General features: G+C 35.3%; 1 protein-coding gene across 1 annotated transcript in view; it reads right to left on the bottom strand.

Moving 5' to 3' along the window:
* SKAP2 (src kinase associated phosphoprotein 2) overlaps positions 1 to 20,523 on the bottom strand; it is a 191,435-nt gene that overhangs the window by 64,400 nt on the left and 106,512 nt on the right. The window contains exons 5-6 of the mRNA XM_004604065.2: positions 12,298 to 12,375; positions 11,143 to 11,226 (exon numbers count right to left, since the gene is read on the bottom strand). Coding sequence (XP_004604122.1) covers positions 11,143 to 11,226; positions 12,298 to 12,375 — 162 coding nt within the window. The remainder of the gene's footprint in view (positions 1 to 11,142; positions 11,227 to 12,297; positions 12,376 to 20,523) is intronic.

The following is a 20,523-nucleotide window of genomic DNA, read 5'->3' as shown; positions in this document are numbered from 1 at the left end:
CAATATAACATGAGCAGAGATGGAAATGTGTAAGAAGTGACAGTTTACATCTGAAAACGCAAAATCAGGACTACAAAGATAGTTTGTCATCATTGTGGGCAGAACGCCTTCCTGGTTAAATCCTTTAAAAATAGAATAATGAGGCGTCAAAGTGGGTGACTCTTCCTCAAACTGTACATTTGCTTCAGCTAAAACCCCAGGAATACAGAAAGGGGCCATATATCAGGTCATCTGTTAGTCTAACAGGAAGAGATTCTAGTCAAATGAGCTAGAAAGAAGTCACTAATGTATACAAGTAATCATTTCAGACTGTAGACAAAAAAAAAACAAAGACACATCCTTGATCAAGGATAAAAAAGAAATTTAAACAAATTCAGGTGTCATCAAACTAATATATCAAATTTCAATAAAAACTATTTTCCATTACTAAACTAATAATAAGTAGCATTTCACAAAATGATTTTTTAAAAAGATATTAATACATTTCTATGTTTGGAAATGCTGATTTAAACAAAGTTAAATGGGTTTTCTTAGTTTAGATTTCTGGGGATCCCTAACAGTATTACAACAATAAAGCCCTCAGGACACAGAAAGCAAAAGCAAACAAAGAACAGAAAAAAAATTAAGATAACTGTTTTGCATCTTTTATAATTAAAAGGTTAAAAAGTCAAATTCTGAAAGAGATAAAAGAAGAAATAATATAAAAAGATAAAGGACCAAGAGATAGCAATTAGAGCAAAGATGATAAAATAAGGGAAGAAAAGCTGCATAAGGAATAACAAATGCAACAATGAAACAAGTAAGTATAAAGAGAATTAACAATGTTGATAATCAGGTATATTGAAAAATTCAGTTTTCTTAAAGGGAGAAGGTCTTAGGAAATATGATAGATATAGAGGGCTAATAAAAATATAATAATATTAAAAATGGGTATTCCAGAAGAATAACAACACAGTGCTAAATAATAGTCAAACACTGAAGAAAACTTCGTTTGACAAAGACCTAAGTCTACAGAAGAAACAACAAAGATGTTTAGCCAACTAAAAACTTAAAAAAGAAACATGTACCCTTTGACTTCAATTAGCTGACTGCTCAGTATTGAGGACAAATAATCACGTATTCAAGTAGGAATAGGAGGATGGCGCCAGAAATGTTGAGGAGATTTCTTACTTGCTCATTCACAATAGTGCCTGCAGCTCCATAACCAAAAAGCATTCATAACTCTAATTAGTCTTCGAAAGAAAAGGAGGGGGGTGTTGATTAAGGAACAGAAGAAACCAGGATAATGTTCAGTTTTCTGTTTTGGGAGCCAGACTTTAGAGAGGTGTCATTTACTCAGGTACGTGATACACAAAGAAAGATTAGTATTGGGGAAGTTGCAAATAAGATGATGTCCATTTGGGAAAAGTTCAAGACATAAATATACACAAGACCCTAGTCTTCTCCCTTCAAATTAATCTCTCTTCTGGACAGTGAAGAAGGGGAATCTTAACATTATAGAAATCTATAACAATTTATACACAGGCTAATATTTCCTGAGCTAGCTTCAGGTCACTTAATACAGATTGCTAAAAATTGTAACATGTCAAAGAAGAAATAAGGTTAAAAAAATTCTCTGACCCAAAGACATAAATGACCAATAAAATATTTTCTAGATGAACTTTTCAAATAAAAGTTATTCCATAAAGTGCCAAAACTCTTTAAGATATCTTTATAATGAAAATATTTCTGAAACATCTATTTTCCTGATTTCTCACTTAAACATAATTTAATAATTTCTTAATGATCTAGTAGTATTAATTTGAGTAACAGTTTTTGTAACACTTTGATGCTCTCAGGATTTTTTGATGAGTGTGCTCTTCTATTAAATTTCTCTTAGTCATACTTAAACCTTGCCTATATCAAGATGTTCAAATTTAATGTTTACTGATCTGAAGGCTGGGAAAAACTAGATAATAAAATCTATTTAATCAGTAACTTAATTTTACATAATTCTAATTCAGTAGGTTCTAATTCAAGGTAAAAAGCAGTTCTGTTCTGTCAACAAAACAAAATGCATGAGGTTAATGATAGCTAATTCCTCCTATTTTCCACTGGCTTTTAAGCTTATAGCTATGTTATGAGTTATTTTGTGTTTTAAGTTTTTTGGGTCACATCTGGCTGTGCTCAGGGCTTACTCCTAGCTCTATGCTCAGAGATTGCTCTGGGGACCATATGTGGTGTGGGGGATTGAAAGTAGGTTGGACAAATGCAAGGAAAGAAACTTACCCACTATACTATCTCTCTGTCCCCTACCTGGGTTTTTAAATGTTTAAATACAAATCCCATTTACTGAGTTCCTTCTCTTATGCAAGAATTTACTACAGCATGTCCTACATGTACTTTGCAATAACTCTAAGAAAGATATTTATTTCCAGTACTAATTAGAAAAAAAACAACATTACAAAATTTCTTGTGGTCACACAACCAGTAAGCAGTAAAAGCTAGTGGTGTAAAAACATAGATCTGGGTTGGAGTGACAGTAAAGCAGGTAGGGCATTCGCATTGCATGTGGCTGACATATATTTGATTCCCAGCACCCAATATGTTCCCCCAAGCTCTCCAGGAGTGATCCCAGAGCACAGAACCAGGTATACGCCCTGAGCATTGGCATGTGTGTGCATCCCATCCCCCCAGAAAACCTCATAATAAATATGATTCAAAAGCTTCACATTTTCAACTGTTCCACAATTACTCTTAATAAGGTACTTTTCAAATATATTTCGAGTATCACCAATACTAGAATCATATTGGATACCTGTAAAAAGGATCCGGAATGGGGGGGCTGGAGTGATAGCACAGCGGGTAGGACATTTGCCTTGCACGAGGCCGACCCAGGTTCGATCCCCAGCCTCCCATATGGTCCCCCGAGCACCGCCTTGACTAATTCCTGAGTGCATTGAGCCAGGAGTGACCCCTATGCATCGTCGGGTGTGACCCAAAACCCGAAAAAAAATAAGAGAATCCGGAATGGCTATACTCTCTACTTGCTGCATAAAAATCTTTAGAGATGGGCCCAGGGAAGCAAATTTTTAGCAAGTACCCAGGTGGCTATTATATACATTAATGTTTGTATATAAAAATAGTCATTTGGAACATGTAATTTATGAAGTCATGGTAGAACACCATCTTGTCTTTCTTTCTAAAACTTGAGTCAAACTCTCCAGCTGGCTTTATGGGCAACCTCTGAGGAGTTCTTAAACAGTCCTGGGTTATGTTCTAATAACCATAATAAGTCCCACTCTTCTCCTGCTTGGTAATTTTTGCCAATCTTATTCAATTCTAGCAATTAAATTTCTATACAGTGCTTGCAATGTACAAAGCTCCATTTTTAGTTCAGTTTCTTCAGAAAATAGTTCTTTAGTTCAAACCTATATATCCAAATCTCCCTCTACTGACTATAGGTTTTTCATCCCTTAAATGTCCCATAGGAACATAAAACATAACCTGTCTCAAAATAACGAGACCATCTTATTCCCAACCTTTGCAACAATTATGATCTTGTTGTATCACCAACCTGAGTAAATGGCACTCTATCTGCTCAAACCCCAAACCAGAAAATTAAACATAATTTGTGATTTCTTTCATCTCTTCATCAGCCACGCATTATTTCCCTCCATCCCACTGCCACCAAATCCAATATTCTTCCTACTTTTCTTTGCAAATATGTTTGCTCTTAACTCTTCTTCATTGATTCTCAGAAAATATGATTGAAAATTCAATCGCCTACCATTTTAAATATAGCCTAAGGATAGCAACTGAGCATCTGCAAATCCTTTTGAATCCTTAAGAGTTGTGAGCCTGTCATTTACGTTTTCCCTATATACACACCTATTTTTTTCCTATTACAGTTCTGAGACTGTGGGGGTAGTGAGGACAGAGGCCAGCAATCCACCACAGAACTTGGAGAAAGGAAGATATTTCCTGTTCCAGATCAGTCAAGCAATGCTCCAGACTGTAGCCTAAATCTGAATTAATAAAAGAATCAGGGGAGAGTCCAGAATTCACCAAGCAACGGAGTGGGGTAGGGGTGAGTAGTTGGGGTCTATGTAGTTCCTGAGGCAAGGACTTGGCTGAAGTTCTAGCTACTCCAACTGATCCTTAATCCATGTCTGCTCTTCTAGACTGATTATAAATCCTCCCATCAGCTCTGTATGGAAGACCAAAATCTCCCAATAATTTCTTCCTCTACTTGGTTAAAGATGGCTTCTGCTGTTATACCAAGAATGTTCACTTGGTGCAAATGGCTAGCAAACAAAAAGACTTTTTGCTACTAGTTTCAATATAAATATGAAACCATTCCCTCTCAATAATTATTTCCCTAACTATTAATGCTTAGTAGCAAGAAAAAGGAAAATATGCTACTTATTACTAAACCCTTCCACTAATGAGTCACGTCTATGCCCACAGTTAAAAATACATGAGCATCTCTCTTGTTTACACTTCTCACAGAGATGCCAATGCTAATTCAGCCACTGAAATATACCTCTGGTACTTTTTGAGTTACACTGTGAGGAAATATCAAATTATTACTATTTTAAGTGAAAAATACCATATGTCTATATGTTACTTAAGAGTCCCAAATAGCCCTGAATAATAAACACAAGCCCTATTTATGGGTCCAAAGGGAACCACTAAAGAATTAAGTCTGGCTCGGATGGTATTCTGGCAGAAAATTTTAGGTCTTTCCAAATGTGTTTTCTTCTTAAAGAATATTGCAAACATCAAAATCAAGGAATTTTTGTATGTACCTATATGGTTAGTAACAGGAATAAACCTGATTTAAAAAATAAGCTCATTGAAATGCTTGCAGAGAAAAGAGAAATAAATTATAAGCACTTCTGTAGAACAGAAATTTAATGTTTTACTTTCTACTTTTCCCTTTTTATCTGGGGCTATTCCTGTTTTCCTTCACACTGAAATTTGGATGTTTCTGGAATACACGGTCTCTGAGACTGTTGTGATACATAGTTTGTGTCCTAATAAACATTGTACAGAAAATATATGATTTTCCCATTAAACTATTCTTTTAGAGCCTCCCATAGCAATCAGAGGAGGAAAGAGAGTCTTGCTGCTTATACAACGTGGGAGCAAAAACATGGAAGACAACCTCCCACTCCTCATGCTCACAGGGGAAGCAATCTCAGCCTTTGCTCCTGGGACCGTCATCCACTCTCAGCTGCAGAACAAATTTTGTCTCCACCCTCACTTTCATCAGGGGATTTGACATCCAATCAGTTTCTCATGCCATTGGCTTCCCTCTGTGATTGGATTCAGTAACTGTTCCTCAGACAGGAAATGTGGAGACTAGAGTTACAACGACCTCACCCACCCATTCCTGGCTCACAGGCCTTCACTCACCCACCACATCAGTGAGCTCGCTCAAGAATGCCACATTGTTTTACCATCCTCTGACCACTCCTGTGAGCAAATGTACTGGGCTCCTGGGCTTTAATAATATTCTACACAAGGCTGGAGATATTGCTCAGTGGTCTAAGGCATGCTTCCAATATTTTCTTACTATACTGAGAGTGGAATCTTCAGCATAGTAAAAAAAAAAAACCCATGACACACTAATGTACAAAGAGTATTTCTTGACATTGGATGATATTGCTGGTTTTTACCTGTTTATACACATAGACAGAGCAACATACAGACAGAAAGACAAAGTCAGAGGCAGCAGAACAGTCTGTTTTTAAATGTATCTCCTTCAAGCTATAGTTTACCTTCAATATGTGTGTGTGTTGGTGTACATATTTTGAAACAATCTGGAACCCACTTTATAGCAAACCAAAGTCATTCATAGTAGTCAGGTCCTTACCTGGAATTACTGAATATCTGAATATTCCTAAACCTCAGTGAAATCCTACTAAATAAAAAATGTGCATGTTAAATTCTCCATACTATATGTATACAAGGTCTCTTAGTTATAAGGGGGAGGATATCATTTCCTCATCAATTATTGTGATAACATTAAATCTATTGCTGCCTATCAAAGGTTAAAGTCTGTTAAACTGGAATAATTTCTGATTAAAGAGTAGAATGATTCTTATTAAATCTTTGATCCTAACAAATTAATTTTCTTATGAAATAACATTATTTTCCTTCTTTACATACATATAGAAACAAAACTATAATGTGAAATTTTAAAATATCAAGAGTTCATTTATACATTTATACATTCATGATTTAACTATAAAACGTCAATTCCTTAACCCAGGAATCTGCATCTAATGAATGAGGAAAAGGTACACTTATATGGCTGTTATTAAATTATTGTCAAAACAATAAGAGTTGCAATTATACACTCTACCACTTTAGAATACATAAAAAAATAGTAAAAGAGGAGTGTGATAATATCTCAACATCAAAACACGATTTATGATTTTTATAGAAATGTAACAGACATATCCTCTCCTACCCTAGCTTTAGTGGAGAAGCTGTAGGGAAAATAAGAAAGCAAAGAGATGAATTTTAGTAAAATTTTTTAAATTCCTGCCAACTTGGAAGTATTAAAACCAAGCTGAAGCTGGAGCAACAGTACAGCCAGAAGGGTGCTTGTCTTGCATGTGGCTGGCTGGGGTTGATCTGCAGCACCCTATATGGTCCCCCAAGCACTGCCAGGGGCCAGCTCTGAGCACTGTCAGGTGTGGTCCCCAAACTAAAACTAATAAATGAATAAACAGAACTGTGCTTCTTACAAAAAAAAATTCTTTTACCTAATTTTTATATGCAAAAGATAATACAAGTACACAGTGTAATACATTTCTATAAGGGTAGTAAAAGGGACCTTATGGTACTAGGGATCAAACTCAGGGCATTGCTCATGCGTAGCACATGCTCCATGAGCTGAGCTATCTCCATGGTCTAATGCATTATTTTTTGACATATCTTCAAAATGATTTGATAGGACCAAAGCTTCTTGCAGTTGCCACATGATGGATGGTGCAAACATACTCTTAATTGGGGAGGTGGTACTGGGGCAGAAAAAACCCTAATGTGGAACAAGAAAAGTTATTAAGATGCCACCAGTTTCTCTCAGAAGCAGTAAAAGATGAGGTTCATGATGATGATTCAAGACCCCACAGTTAAACAGGAAAAGAAAATCAAAACAAAGCATCTAAGTTTGGAGTAGATTTCTAAGGGAGCCACTATGTACAGGCATGTTGGGTGAGGGGGACTGCTAAAAAAGTGGGGAATAACATGGCTTCAGAGAGCCAGGGCATCTATACGACCCTCCCTGCAGCCCTGTGATAACCACTCTTGCTTAGATTACTTCAGTGTCCCCTTAAATAATTCTCCCTTTACACTCTGCCTTGATTCCAACTTTGATTTCAGTCAAGGCCTGCCTTCTGCAACTCAAAATGTCTGCTGGCCACTACCTGAAAGGTCAATTTTACCTTACAATTCCAACAAACGTACTCATTCTTTAAGGTTCAGTGGAGAAGACTAATCTCCTGAACTCTCCTGGGGAATTAACCATCTTCTTTCATGACCCTAAGATACCTGATTTAAATGGCCAACTGCACTGCACTGAAATGATCAGTTTATCTGACCAGCTCCCACCTAAGAGTCTTTGACTTTCTCTCTTCCACTCCTTGATACACCACAAAACTCAACCACTGAGCACCTCTAAAGGCAGGGTAATCGTCAGATCCCCAGGGTCTAATCCACTAAGTATCCAATAAATATTTATCAGATTTAACAATAAATAAATGAGTGAACGTATGAATGACTACCTTAATATCAATCTGAGCATGTAGGACCTACAATGTTTGATTAATGAGATTCACAACTATCAAAGGAAAAAGAAGGAGATAAAAGGATGGATATGATTTTATAAAGTGATAAAATATGTACTCTATATATTTATTTATTACTTAAGGGCCCCAAATGGCCATGAATAATAAATACAGACAATATTTATGGGTACAAAGGTAAGTGCATTATTTACTCTAGAGACTAGAACTACTCTTTTTAAGCTATTACTACTGTGACAGGTCAATGTGTGTTTTTGTTTTTGGCACACACAATAAGGTAGAAAATGTGAACTATGTATCTGTCAAACAGTAACAAAGTACAGTTTAACCTAGTAAGTGGTATCAACTCCTTCAGAGTCTCTCTAGCCCATTTATCTAAATCCGACTTAGTTGAAAGATTATAGTTCTCATATATCTAAATAGCTCTTTCCAAAGTTTGGGTGAAAGGTTCACACACGTAGTAAACAAGCAATACAAATTAGCCACCTGCCTTGTACACATTTCATGTGACACTTATATTTCGCTGTAAAGAAAAAGATACAAAGAGAAAAATTTAGATCATGTCAAACAAGCAATTTAAAAAATTCTAAAGAGAGGCCAGAGCTATTGCACAGCAAATAGCTTGCCTTTCAGGGGTTTGATGCAGCTTCAATTTCCAGCATCACATATGGTTCCCCAAGCCTTCCAGGAGTTAATTCCTGAGTGCAGGGCCATTGAGTATGCCCTGACCTCTGCCAGGTGCAGCCAAAAATAAAATAAAATTAAATAAAATTAAAATAAAATAAAATAAAATAAAATGCACTAAAGATGATTCCTCGTCCCACCTTCACCCCAAGAGTTTCTAAAAGGAGAATGGGCCAAATTTTCCAAAAGAAGCAGCCAAAGGAGAAGCCATCAAAAATCAATGGGTTGAATGGATAGTGCGGAGTAACTAGCAGACAGGGAACAGTGTAAGGATATATAAACCAGATCTTCTAGCTGTTGAAAGAAATGCCATGACAGTAATTTTTATGAAACAGTGGTGGTAAAAGGAGACTGAGAGTTGCTAAAAGTAGCTGAACTACAACTACTGAAGTAGCTGAAATATATCTTAAAAAAACAACAACAACAAAACGGTATTGCCACAAAACAGTCAAGGACAGAAATAGGAATTTAACTAATACCCCAAAAGCTAACTAGAATTTATTTATAGAACACTGGTCTTTGAAACAAATGAAAACACTCCATATTTAGAGGGAAAGTTTTGTTTATAGCTGACCTAATAGTTGGAGATACCAGCCAGAATCAGGAAAGGAAGAAGAAGAACATAGTATTTCATTGGTTCTTAAATTAGAAATGAAAAGCCTAAATGAACTAAAGTCACAAGGATTTAAAAAATATCATGCTCTGAGGTCCATTTTCTGGAGATTTCTGCCTATATTTCCTCAGTGTATTTGAAGTCAGAAGGAGAAAGTTGGTACAAAATGACCCCTCTCATATGTGGGATATAAAGTTATACAGGAAGGGAGTAACAAATGGCCAAAGGCAACAGAACCAAGGAACCGAAGTTTGCGAGAGCTGGGGGAGGTCTAAGGTTAGATGGGCAGAGAATAGGGGCCATTAGTGAGGGGAAGCAAGTATTGGAGTGGTGCTAGAACAATATATGCATGACACTATCATTAACTGTATTGTAAATCACAGTATTTCAATAAAATTGGGCAGGGGAGGAGGGTGTTGCAAATCTTCTCCTCTGGTCTTAAAACACCTATTTCTTTTAGGAAGCAAGATATTGATGCAAAGCAAGATATTTAAAAAAGTGCTTTGTATCAATATGCTTTGCATCGATATCTAAACACCAATACTAAATATTGATTGGTATTTAGATATCGATGCAAAGCAAGATACTGATATAAACTTATACAATATTGTTTTTCTGTAATAGAAACCCATGTTTTCAACCTATGACAATCATAAGCAAACTTGGAGTCAAAATTTCTAAATCATGAGCCAGAGAGATGGCTACCCTCATGGGGTAGGGCAGTTTGCCTTGCACACAGCCAATCTGGGTTCAATCCCTGGGACCCATATAGTCACCTGAGAATAGAGCCAGGAGTAAGCCCTGAGTACTACAGGCAGTGGCTTCCACCAAAAAATTTCTAAATCACCTAACTACCCGTAGCAGAAGAAAGAATAAAGTTGTTTATAGTTCACAGAATAAAAACTAGCTGCTGGATTAATTCATAACTTGTTAATCTTATTAGGTAAAAGGTGAGAATGTCTGATATCATGCACATACTTAAAATGCCTCTAAAATGCTTAATCTTATCTGTTCATTTATATTCTGTGATATTGGACTTTTTATGTCTTATTTTCCTTCAAGTATGCTTTCTGAAAACAAAAGTTAGCTATTTCTATACAATCCATAATATATATTATATATATTTATAATAGTCAACTTATAATAGTTGACTATTATAATAGATCGATTTATAATAGTCAACTTCTATTTAACTTTTTGTAGAAAAAAGCAAAAGAAGGTTTATTTAACTTTCAACTTCAGTATTTTATGGATATATTTTGTTCAAATATGACATTTAAAATTATGTAATGGCTAATATCAAATGAATTTATAAACTACACTATATTATTTCAAAATTATTAATATAGTGACAACAGTGGTTAGAAGAGCACAGGCTCTAGCCATGCTGCCTTGGTTCAAGCTCTACATCTAACAATTTTAACTTTGACAAAGCTACGAAACTTCTCTGTCCTCAATTTTCCAAACATAAAATAAATGGGGCCAATAATAGCAGCTACCTTACAGAGGCAGTAAGGTACAGTGAGTTATATGAGTTAGTGTAACTAAAATGCTTATATAGCTAAGGTGCTGAAAATAGTTTCCTCCATATACATTTTTGTTGTTGCTAATTAAAATCATTTTAAAAAGTTAAGAAAGTTCTTGGAGACATTTAATTTTTGTGTCAATTTATCTTTTGAAACATTTGAAGGAAAAAAACTCCCCCACCATTCAGCACTCTCACAACCCTAATGGTATAAACTCTCCCAAAAATTCTGCAACTGTAGCTTGGATAATAAATACTTTTTAAAGTGGAAGATCACACAGATGAAAGCTATTTTACTCTCTCTCCTAATTAGATAAAACACAAATAAAGGGCATTCTGGAATTCGGAGCAGGTGTCATAGAATAAACATTATTTTCAATTAGCTTTAAGCTATAATTATTAAAATTCTCAGTCATTCTCTCTCCATCAGTTTACTCTGTACTGAGTAAAAGTAAGAAGAAGGCAACATGGCCCCGAACCCGCATGCACTAGAAGCTGGTATATTAGACCACCAATACTACCTTTGTCACTTCCATAATAGTAGAATACTGTTTTACTGAGTGCACACCACCGTTTCTGCCATTCAAATCCCAGAAAGCTGTGATCTACAAAAATGAGAGAAAAAGACAAGTTTAGATAAAATATGTGTATCATCATAAGGCTACATTTTTTTATTTTAAGAGGGGAGGTTTTGCTAAAGGGAGGAAATACTATGACTATCTTGTGTCTTCTTATCCAGAGATTTAAAAAACAAGCAAAAAACACTTTTTAAAATCTAAAACCAAAATAATAATAATAATAATAATAATAATAATAATAAAACAGTGTTAAAGGCACTGAGTAAAGCACAGATGGAGGAAGCTGCTGCTACATTCATGGGGTATCACCTGCTGGCATGAGCTAACCAACTTCTCTGACAAGGACAGTCAAAAAGGCCCTGACACCACTGCATTGAGATAACTGATTTGTTTGCATCTCAGTTACAAAAGCTGCGGGAAGACTTGACCAAGATTATTTCTATTATCTCTGATAACTTTAAAATTCAGCTAAGGAAGCAAATGAGAAAAGCAAATGGAATATAAAGGGCTCCCAGGAACTACCTGAAAGATAAGAATGGTAATAAAGAGAGTCTCTGCTTATCACTTCCCATATTGTGACACCTCCTCCATATTTCACTGCCATTAGATACTGGTACTGAAAGAATGAGACCATACGGTCATCTCCCCATTATCCTGGCCAATGGGAAGGAACACTGAACGAAGAACAGAAAGCAGAAGCAGTCTGCTAGGCTCAGTCTGACCCACAGCAGACCTGGTGTGTGCCGGGTCTGGCACAGGTAAACTGCTCTGCGGCTGGCTGGGGAGAATGGTGAGAAATTCCATTTGGAAAAACATAATTATGGCCAGCAGTCTTGCTGCAGGAGGGAGGACACAGCTTCTGAATCGTTTACAAAGAGTGGAGGTTGGAAACAAAAAAAATCAGACCAATACTTTGCTATTAAAACTTACTGAGTGTTAAAAAAAACTTACTGAGTGTTAAAAATCGTAATTCTGTGGTTTAGATAATGTCATTCAAATTTTCTTTAGAGTCTTTAAAGAACCTAAAGATAAGCATGTTTTGTCAAAGTTTAAAAGCATTTATGCATTTTTTTTCCCCATCAGAATCTTATAATTTACCTTTTCTACGTTTTTCAAGGTAACCAGCCTTTAAAACAAAAGGAAGATCCTGTGCTGCAATAGGAGGAAACTGGTTTCCTGTGTTGAGGAAAAAAAAAAGAAAGAAAAGCAGTGAGAAATTCAGTTTAGGAAAACCTAGTGTCAGATCTTATTAGACTCAGTGTACTTTTAATTACACAAAATGCTTAAATCCAAAATTCTTAGCCATGTTTCAGATCCATTCCATAGTCTACTTTCTCTTCTGCTCCTGCAAATTTCAAGAGTTAAAAAAAAAATTCTGTACTCCTATACCTTAATATATTAATCTCTCTTAATCTGGTAGTATAACTAAATATTCTCTACAGGGCTAAATTTTCCAATATATATTCTATTTTTAAAAGGGTTGAAAATATTATAAATAAGTGTAATAAATACCTGAAAGAGAAACTAATTTTCAAATAAATCATATAAGCCTCTTTACATTTATGTTGAAAAAACTCTTCAAGAATTTTAATGCATACTGACACTTACCTATCCCTATTTCTATCAAGTAAAACTGCCTAAAACTTAAGTATTGGTACTACTGCAAATCATGATTCTCCTCTCTTCTAAAATGACTGAAAGTTAAGTAATGAAATTATTTCTTGAGTTTATAGCAAATATTCTCTCTTCCTATTTGCATATCCAGAGAAGCTGTGAAGATGCTTGGCTTAAAATTTAAGTTTTTCTAGGGTATTTGAAACCTAAAATTAGGTAATATCTGATAGAAATATTATAAAAAATGTTAATACCTACAAAATTAAAGATTAAGGCAAAAGTTAAGTCAATTACAAAGCCCATATTCATGACCATAGAAGAATGTTTCCTCACTAATTTCACAAGCATTTAATATTTTTTCTAAACTTTGTTAGAAAAACACTAGCCTCACCATTTTCTGAGAACTCTAACAAATGAAAGCAACCTTTCTAATGAAAGTTTCTATAGACTACATCCAGGGGAAATCATTTTAATATAATTTCAAGAGTCATTTTGATAGGAAGTTTATTATATACAAATTCATCACAGAATTCCCAACTGGTTTTCTTTCTTTAATAATATGGGGATCTCAACAGTTGTAAAATCAAGGGTATTTTTCCTTAGGAATAAAGTTCAAAACTAAAACACTAATTTCAGTTCCTGGTGGGTTAATTTTACTCAATAAACACAAAACAGTATCATTAAAATGCATTTAAAATACAGCACTAATTTTGAAGTGTATATAAAAATTTAGATAAAGTTAGCACAAATATTTAAATGGTTCAAAAATGCTTGTTTCTCTCTTTTGTTTTGGGGATAAACATGATGTACACCACAACAAAGTATCAGTTATTTACTATTTTTGTACGAAAAGCAAAAATCACATGCATGAAAATATCAGCACCAGTACTGTTCTATCAGCAACAGTACTATAAACCACAGTGCAAAACTTACTTTTTAAAAAAAACTTAGACAGACTGGTGGCTGGGAGGCGAATGGGGAGGGGGAAAGTGGGGTATTGGTGGAGAAAAGTGAACAGGTCAGTGTTGAAATATTGTATGCCGAAATCCAATCATGGATAATTTTTTAATTTCATGGTGACTAAATTTTAAAGGGTAGCATGCAGAAATTTTTTCTATGTATGCAAGTTCTAGTTCACCACTGAATTAATGAGGGTGGCTATGGTATGATTTGACATTTTTAAGAAAAAAACAAAAGGGAATGTCTAGTAACATTTTCTTATTACCTAGGTTATACTAACAAAATAAACAATATAAACACTCCATCACACAGAAACACAAAATTATAGACTATACAAAACCATTTCCTAAAAATAAACTATTTACTTCTCCAACTAAACAAGACTAGAATTTAATTTTTGTGAAAATTTAGTTGTACTCAGGTTTTTATTTAACTAGCAAGTAGAGTTCTTAAGTCAATCACATAAAATCTCTTTGTAAGAAGCATCATATGAATGGTATTTTAAGAGGAGAAAGCAAACATTTTTCATTTTAGTATGATTTTCATGAAAAACTTGCAAGTAGTAAAAATTTACCATAGAATTAAAAGAATATTTACTGCAGACATTCTATAAATAATTATTTACATTTAAGATGAAAACAAATATGTAAGCACTGTCCACTTCAAATTAATATACAGAAAGAAGAGGCAACTTTTTGATCTTAAAGTCTAATATGCAGCTTTAATTGGACATGGGAGGCATCAATTACCTTACTTGACTAGAAAAGGAAAAGTAGCCCCATGACCTACTCACTTCTCCCCTTCCACTAGGGCATAATTAATGTTCTTTGCATATAAAATAAACTCTTGACATCAGAAGAAGACTAAATTATCATGAAGAGAAATGAATGCCCTTAGCCTAGGAGTCAACTTTAAACCCTACTAGTAAAAAAACAATATAGAAGTAGGGGAGAAAGGAAGGAAGAAAAGTAGGAGGGAGTCTTAGAAAAACTGACCAGATAGGAAAAACTAGGTAGTCATACACAGGAGAATGAAACTGGAGTATTCTTGAATCCATATACAAAAATAAATTCAATGCAGAGCAGAGATCTCTATATAAGACCTGAAACCACAAGATATATCTAAGATGATGTAGTGGAACATTCCATGGCATTAATATTGTAGATGTTTGTGGGTATTTGAGCCCAACAGCTAAGGAAATAAAAGTAAACAATTAAGGCTACAATAAACTGAAATGCTACTGTACAGCAAAAGAATATAAGCAGAATAAAACAGAGCCAACTGAATGGGAGATTCCTATCCACCATTTATATTCCTTATATATAAGGAATATAAAGAACTTACACAACCTATCAATAACAACAAAACCCACAAACACTCCCATAAAAAATGGGAACAAGATAAAAACAAACCCTTCTGCAGAAGGAATCTACAGATAGTTAATAGGTATACGAAAAAAATGTTTACTGGTACTGGTCTCAGGGAAAATGCAACTCACCACCTCGATGAGGTGCAACCCTGCACTTGTGAGAATGGCTTATATTACAAGCAGCAATAATAGGTGTTGAAGAGGGTGCAGGGAAAAAGGAATTGGTAGGCATGTCAATTGATAAAATCACTTTTGAAAACACTACAGTTTCTATATGATTCAGCAGTCCCGCTTTTCAGTATCTTATCTGAATAATATGGAAACAGTAATACAAAAAGTAATATCTACCTCAATGTCTACTGCAAAGTTGTTTACAAAATATGAAAGATGCCAACACACAGTGTGTCAATGAATAACTGGCGGGGGGTGGGGGGAAGGTGCAACACATATACACAATGAAAATGTGAGGCAGACAGTTCAATTACTGTATGTAGGACAGGGAGAGTGGAAAAACACCAGAGAATGCTTACCTCAGAAGAAAGGCCTGGTACAGGCTGTAAATAGTTAGAATAAAAGAGAAAATGAAGAGAAAATAGACGGAGGAAAAGAGAGTTGGAAAGAAAGAAAGTTGAAGAGAGAGAAGTTAAAATCAACCTTTTCTTCTTGTGCTTTTCTTTTCAAAATACTTCAAATAAATGTTTAATTCACAATTTTGTCTGACATCTTGATATACTATTCCTGAACCACACCCAGCACTCACAAATCACTCTTTTTCTTTTTTCAAAATAAATTACCTGATTTTCATTGTACTTTTTTGGTTTTTGTTATGCAACTTTGATGACTGAGTTCTAGGGTCATCTAGTACTAGACTTCTAGTGTCAAAGTTGTATTTAACTCAGTGATCAAGCTCAGAAATCACAGGTCTGAGGCTGGAAGTTAGATCTCAGCACTAAAATAAGTAGCACTATAACACTGTAGCACTGTTGTCCCATTGTTCATCGATTTGCTCCAGCAGGCACCAGTAACGTCTCCACTGTGAGACTTGTTACTGTTTTTGGCATACCGAATGTACCACGGGTAGCTTGCCAGGCTTTGCCATGCAGGACTAAAATAAGTATATAAATCAAAATTATAAATGATAGATTTTTAAGGAATCTCTGACATCATTATCACTCTTATATCATTAATAAATTATTACAGTGTTATGAGTTTTCATTGTGTTAATATGTTCAGTTTTACGAATGTTCAATCTAGATTATACTAAACCTATTTCTGTTAAGTTTCTGAATCTCATCAATTTTTTTGTTTTAAATCTCATCAATTTTTTTTGATGGGTAGATTTTGGGCCAAACCTGGCTGTACTCAGGGATTATTCTTGATTCTGTGCTCAGGGATCATGACTAGCAGTGCTAAGGGACCATATTTCGTGCTGGGGATTGAACCCAGGTCTGCTGTGTTCGAGACAATTGCCTAATCTCTGCCCCCTAAATATCATCTTTCACTAACTTGATTTGCTCAGCTTTTTGGCTTTTGTTCTTATTACTTGGCATATATATCTTTTTAACATGAATCCTCTTCTCAGCTAGTATAATTTTGCCCTCTATTTTGACGTAACTGAAGACTTTTCACTTTTATTGGGGAAAAAAAGGAGATAGAAGAAAAAAGATGAAGAGTATTCAAGTCCTGAGACTTTCCAGGAATGAGCTCTGAGCACAGAGCTAGGCATAAGCTGTGAGCACTTCCAGGTGCCCTCCTCACCCCCGCCCACCACCACCCCCCATACACACACAAAGTGAGCATCAGGGATTGGGGATGTAGTTCAGTGATACAGCATATATTTTACATGTATAAAGGCCTGGGTTCAATCCTTAGCACTACACAAGAAATAAACAGTAGTAACTAAATGAAGTATATTTTCAGTTGTCAATACTTCAAGGACTATTATTTTGCAACAAGATACAAAATACTTCGTTTCTAGTGTCTTTAGGATGATGTTCAGAATCTTGTAGACATTTCTGGAAAAAAGGATACACTGGGTGCTTAGCTTTATGAATCACTCTAAAAGATGAAATCATGAACTTTGCAGCGACTTGGATGGACTTGGAGAGTATTATAATGCCAAGTGAAGTTAGACAAAAGGAGAGGGACAGAATCAGAACCATCTCTCTATGTGGGATATAAAGACACATGGGGGGGAGGGGAACAGATGTACAAGGGAAACAAAACCTGAGAGCTGGTCTCCAGTAAGGAGCTCACAGTGAAAGGGGGGGTGGCGGAGAAAGGGACATGGGGGTGGAAGGAAGCAGATACTCTGTTGGAGGGTGTGGTGCTGAAACTATTCTTTATTTTTTTCTTTTTCTTTTTGGGTTTTGGGACACATCCAGTGGTGCTCAGGGCTTACTCCTGGCTCTGCCCTCAGGGATCACTCCTGGCAGGGCTCAGGGGGACTCTACAGGGTTACCAAGAATCAAGCTCGGGTCAGCAAAGTAGTGTTGCAATTTTTATATATGGAACCACACCAATACCAGTTTTGAAAACCATGTCTCTTAAACTATAAAAAATGAAACAAAAATTTTAGAGGAAGGAAGGGATGAAGGGAAGGAAGGAAAAAGGGAAGGAGGGAGGAAGGAGGAAGGGGATTTAAAAGAGCTTCAGACCAAAGCTATTTGTGACTCAGAAATCATTATTCCAAAAAAGGAGTTTAATTACACTTTCCTTTCACACGTGCACACAAACTTAGTTATCATTTTCTCAGGTTCTAGAAAATATGTAATAGACACAAAGACAGAGCTGATATTTTTTCTTATTATTCTAGGTTTCTAATGCAAAAATTCACTAGTGCACATGTGTTATAAAACAAAACAAAAAGACTATGCTCTAGTAATGGAGAGAAACCTAAATTTGGGCACAAATATTAAAAATAATAGGTCTAATTGGTACAGCAAATACCCAGAAGTTTAGCTTCACATTGATACAACCTTCAGGTCACTGTCATCCCGTTGCTCATTGAATTGCTCAAGCACGCTCTGCCGTGCAGGCGAGATACTCTTGGCAGCTTCCTGGGCTCTCCTGAGAGGGGCAGAGGACTCAAACCCCAGTCGGCCGCATGCAAGGCAAATGCCCTACCCGCTACGCTATCGATCCAGCCCACAACCTTCAGGTAAGAATCTGTAATCCCAGTTCCACAAATCTGCAACACTCGGCATGCCACTAGATCTTTCTGACTCTTGGTTTCCTCATCGAAAGCATAAAAATATTGGGTGACACTAACTCTAAGACCCTCCAAATTCGAGAATTCCACAAAATATATCCTCTTTCAGTAACAAAATGGTCAAGACCCAAGATATATTTAACCCATAAGATATCAAATGTGAAAATTATTTACCACATATTTTTGGTAAGCAACCTATAATTTCATCTAAATCTAGCATAAGACCCTTTTCTGTCATTTCAAAAATTTAATTTCTAGCTATAATCTTGGCCTGTAATGTCTGTGAAAGAAAATGCATAAGTCAGTTTTCATATTCTAAAAATCCTTCCCTCCACACAGAATATTTTAAATTTCAATTCTTTTTATAAGTTTTTAGTGGCAAAATGAAAATTATTATGTATTCTGTGGGTATAGTAAATAACAATAACCCTTAAGAAACTAATGACTAAAGTAAAAGTACAAGATTATTAATTATGTTATTGTAGCATAGCCCATTCAGAGTTTACTTTCTCCTTTACTACTTTCTTAAGAAAAGGCTAACCAAAGAATGCACTAGGATTGCTAATCTTTAAGGCTATCACAATATCTTCTTTAAAAAAATAAAAGGTTCGTACCATCTGTAGACACTAAGATAGTGAACTTACAATTAGTATGGACATAAAATTCTCAAAAGGGTTAAGTCAGTTTTTATATTATAAAAACTAATATAGCGGCCCATGCATGTAATGACATGGGGGAGGCAGGCAAAGGTTGCAACTCACAGGTTTACCATCTGTTAGTCTCTCCCCCTTTCTGTAAAGTGGGAAGTCACTTTCAAGGCTACCAAACAAAAATGAATAACCATTAGGGTAATTTAAGTTTGTCTTTATTAACTCTCATTTTGAAATGGAAATTCCAATAGCCTCATGAGAGTTTCAATACGTCTCCAATATTTCTCTATCTGTGCCCAAGAAGACAAGAGCTATTAATAGTTATTTGCATTCTGCAAATGTTTCATAAATTTAATCCAAAAGTTATATTTAGGTCCATTCAGAAACTAATCAAAAGATTCTATTTTAAATCCAAAAAATAAATACATACATAATTGTGGCTATTAATATCATGGAAATGTACAAAAAGATGTAAAATTCAAATGGCAATTATAGAATGATTCTAAAAGAATACCTATCAGAATTAAGATAAATCTGAAATCAACTGTGTTTATCAATCTTCACAAAGTAAGTGAAAAAAGCTTTTGATCAAAGCAAATGTAAAGTATACTACCCACGAGTTGTATTTCTCATTCACTTAAAACCACCTCTTTCACCTTATCCTTATGTGTAAAAGTACCAAATCACACATCTGAAAAATTGCTTTAGGCTCATTTTAAAATACAAACTACAGTTCAAGAGTGCTTTAAAGATATTCAATGTTTCTTATTCTTTATCTAAAGATAGACCATGAGGCATCCCATTTTAAAATGTTTTTAAGTTATTCCTTACAGAATTCAAAAATATTTACCAAAAATTCTGGATTTATGTTGTTTGGAGACTTTTGTAGGATACCCCCAGTTATTCACAGGATTGAGATTACATCAACATACTGAATCTGTCATTTTAAAATAAAGTTCAATATGAGAAATTTTGCTTTACAAACTGGAATATTATTTATCATAAGAGGTACTCCCATTTTTTAATATTTTGGTAAAAGCTACTTTTAAATAAGAACTAAATAAAATTTTGTCTGCTATATAGAGTAACTTCTCAGCTACTTTGCATCTGCCTATCTCTTTTCTTTTTTTTTAGAGACTTAAGTCTATGCCAATTTATCATCTTATAGTTCTGAAGGCCAGAAGTCCAAGAGGTGTCTTAATGGGCTAAAATCAGGATGTCAGCAGGGCTATGTTCCTTCTGGAGTCTCTAGGGGAGAATCCAATCCTTCCTTTCCTGCTCCCAGAGGCTGACCTAATTTCATTGGCTATTGGCTCTCTTCCATCTTCAAAGCTGTTGCTGGCCAGCTGAGTCTCACAGCACCACCCTCTCTGTTGTTCTGATCCTTCTACCCTCTTCTTCTCCAATAAAAGCTTCTGGTTTTACACAGGCTCACCTGGACCAACCTTATTTTAAGGTCAGTCGATGATTTCATCTGCAACCATAATTCCTCCTGGCCAAGATTACAGAGGAGTTGGTTT

Source organism: Sorex araneus, chromosome 1 (assembly GCF_027595985.1).
Source record: "Sorex araneus isolate mSorAra2 chromosome 1, mSorAra2.pri, whole genome shotgun sequence".
Classification (NCBI taxonomy): domain Eukaryota; kingdom Metazoa; phylum Chordata; class Mammalia; order Eulipotyphla; family Soricidae; genus Sorex; species Sorex araneus.
The sequence above is the reverse complement of the archived record's forward strand: the minus strand, read 5'-3'. Positions and strand labels throughout refer to the sequence as shown.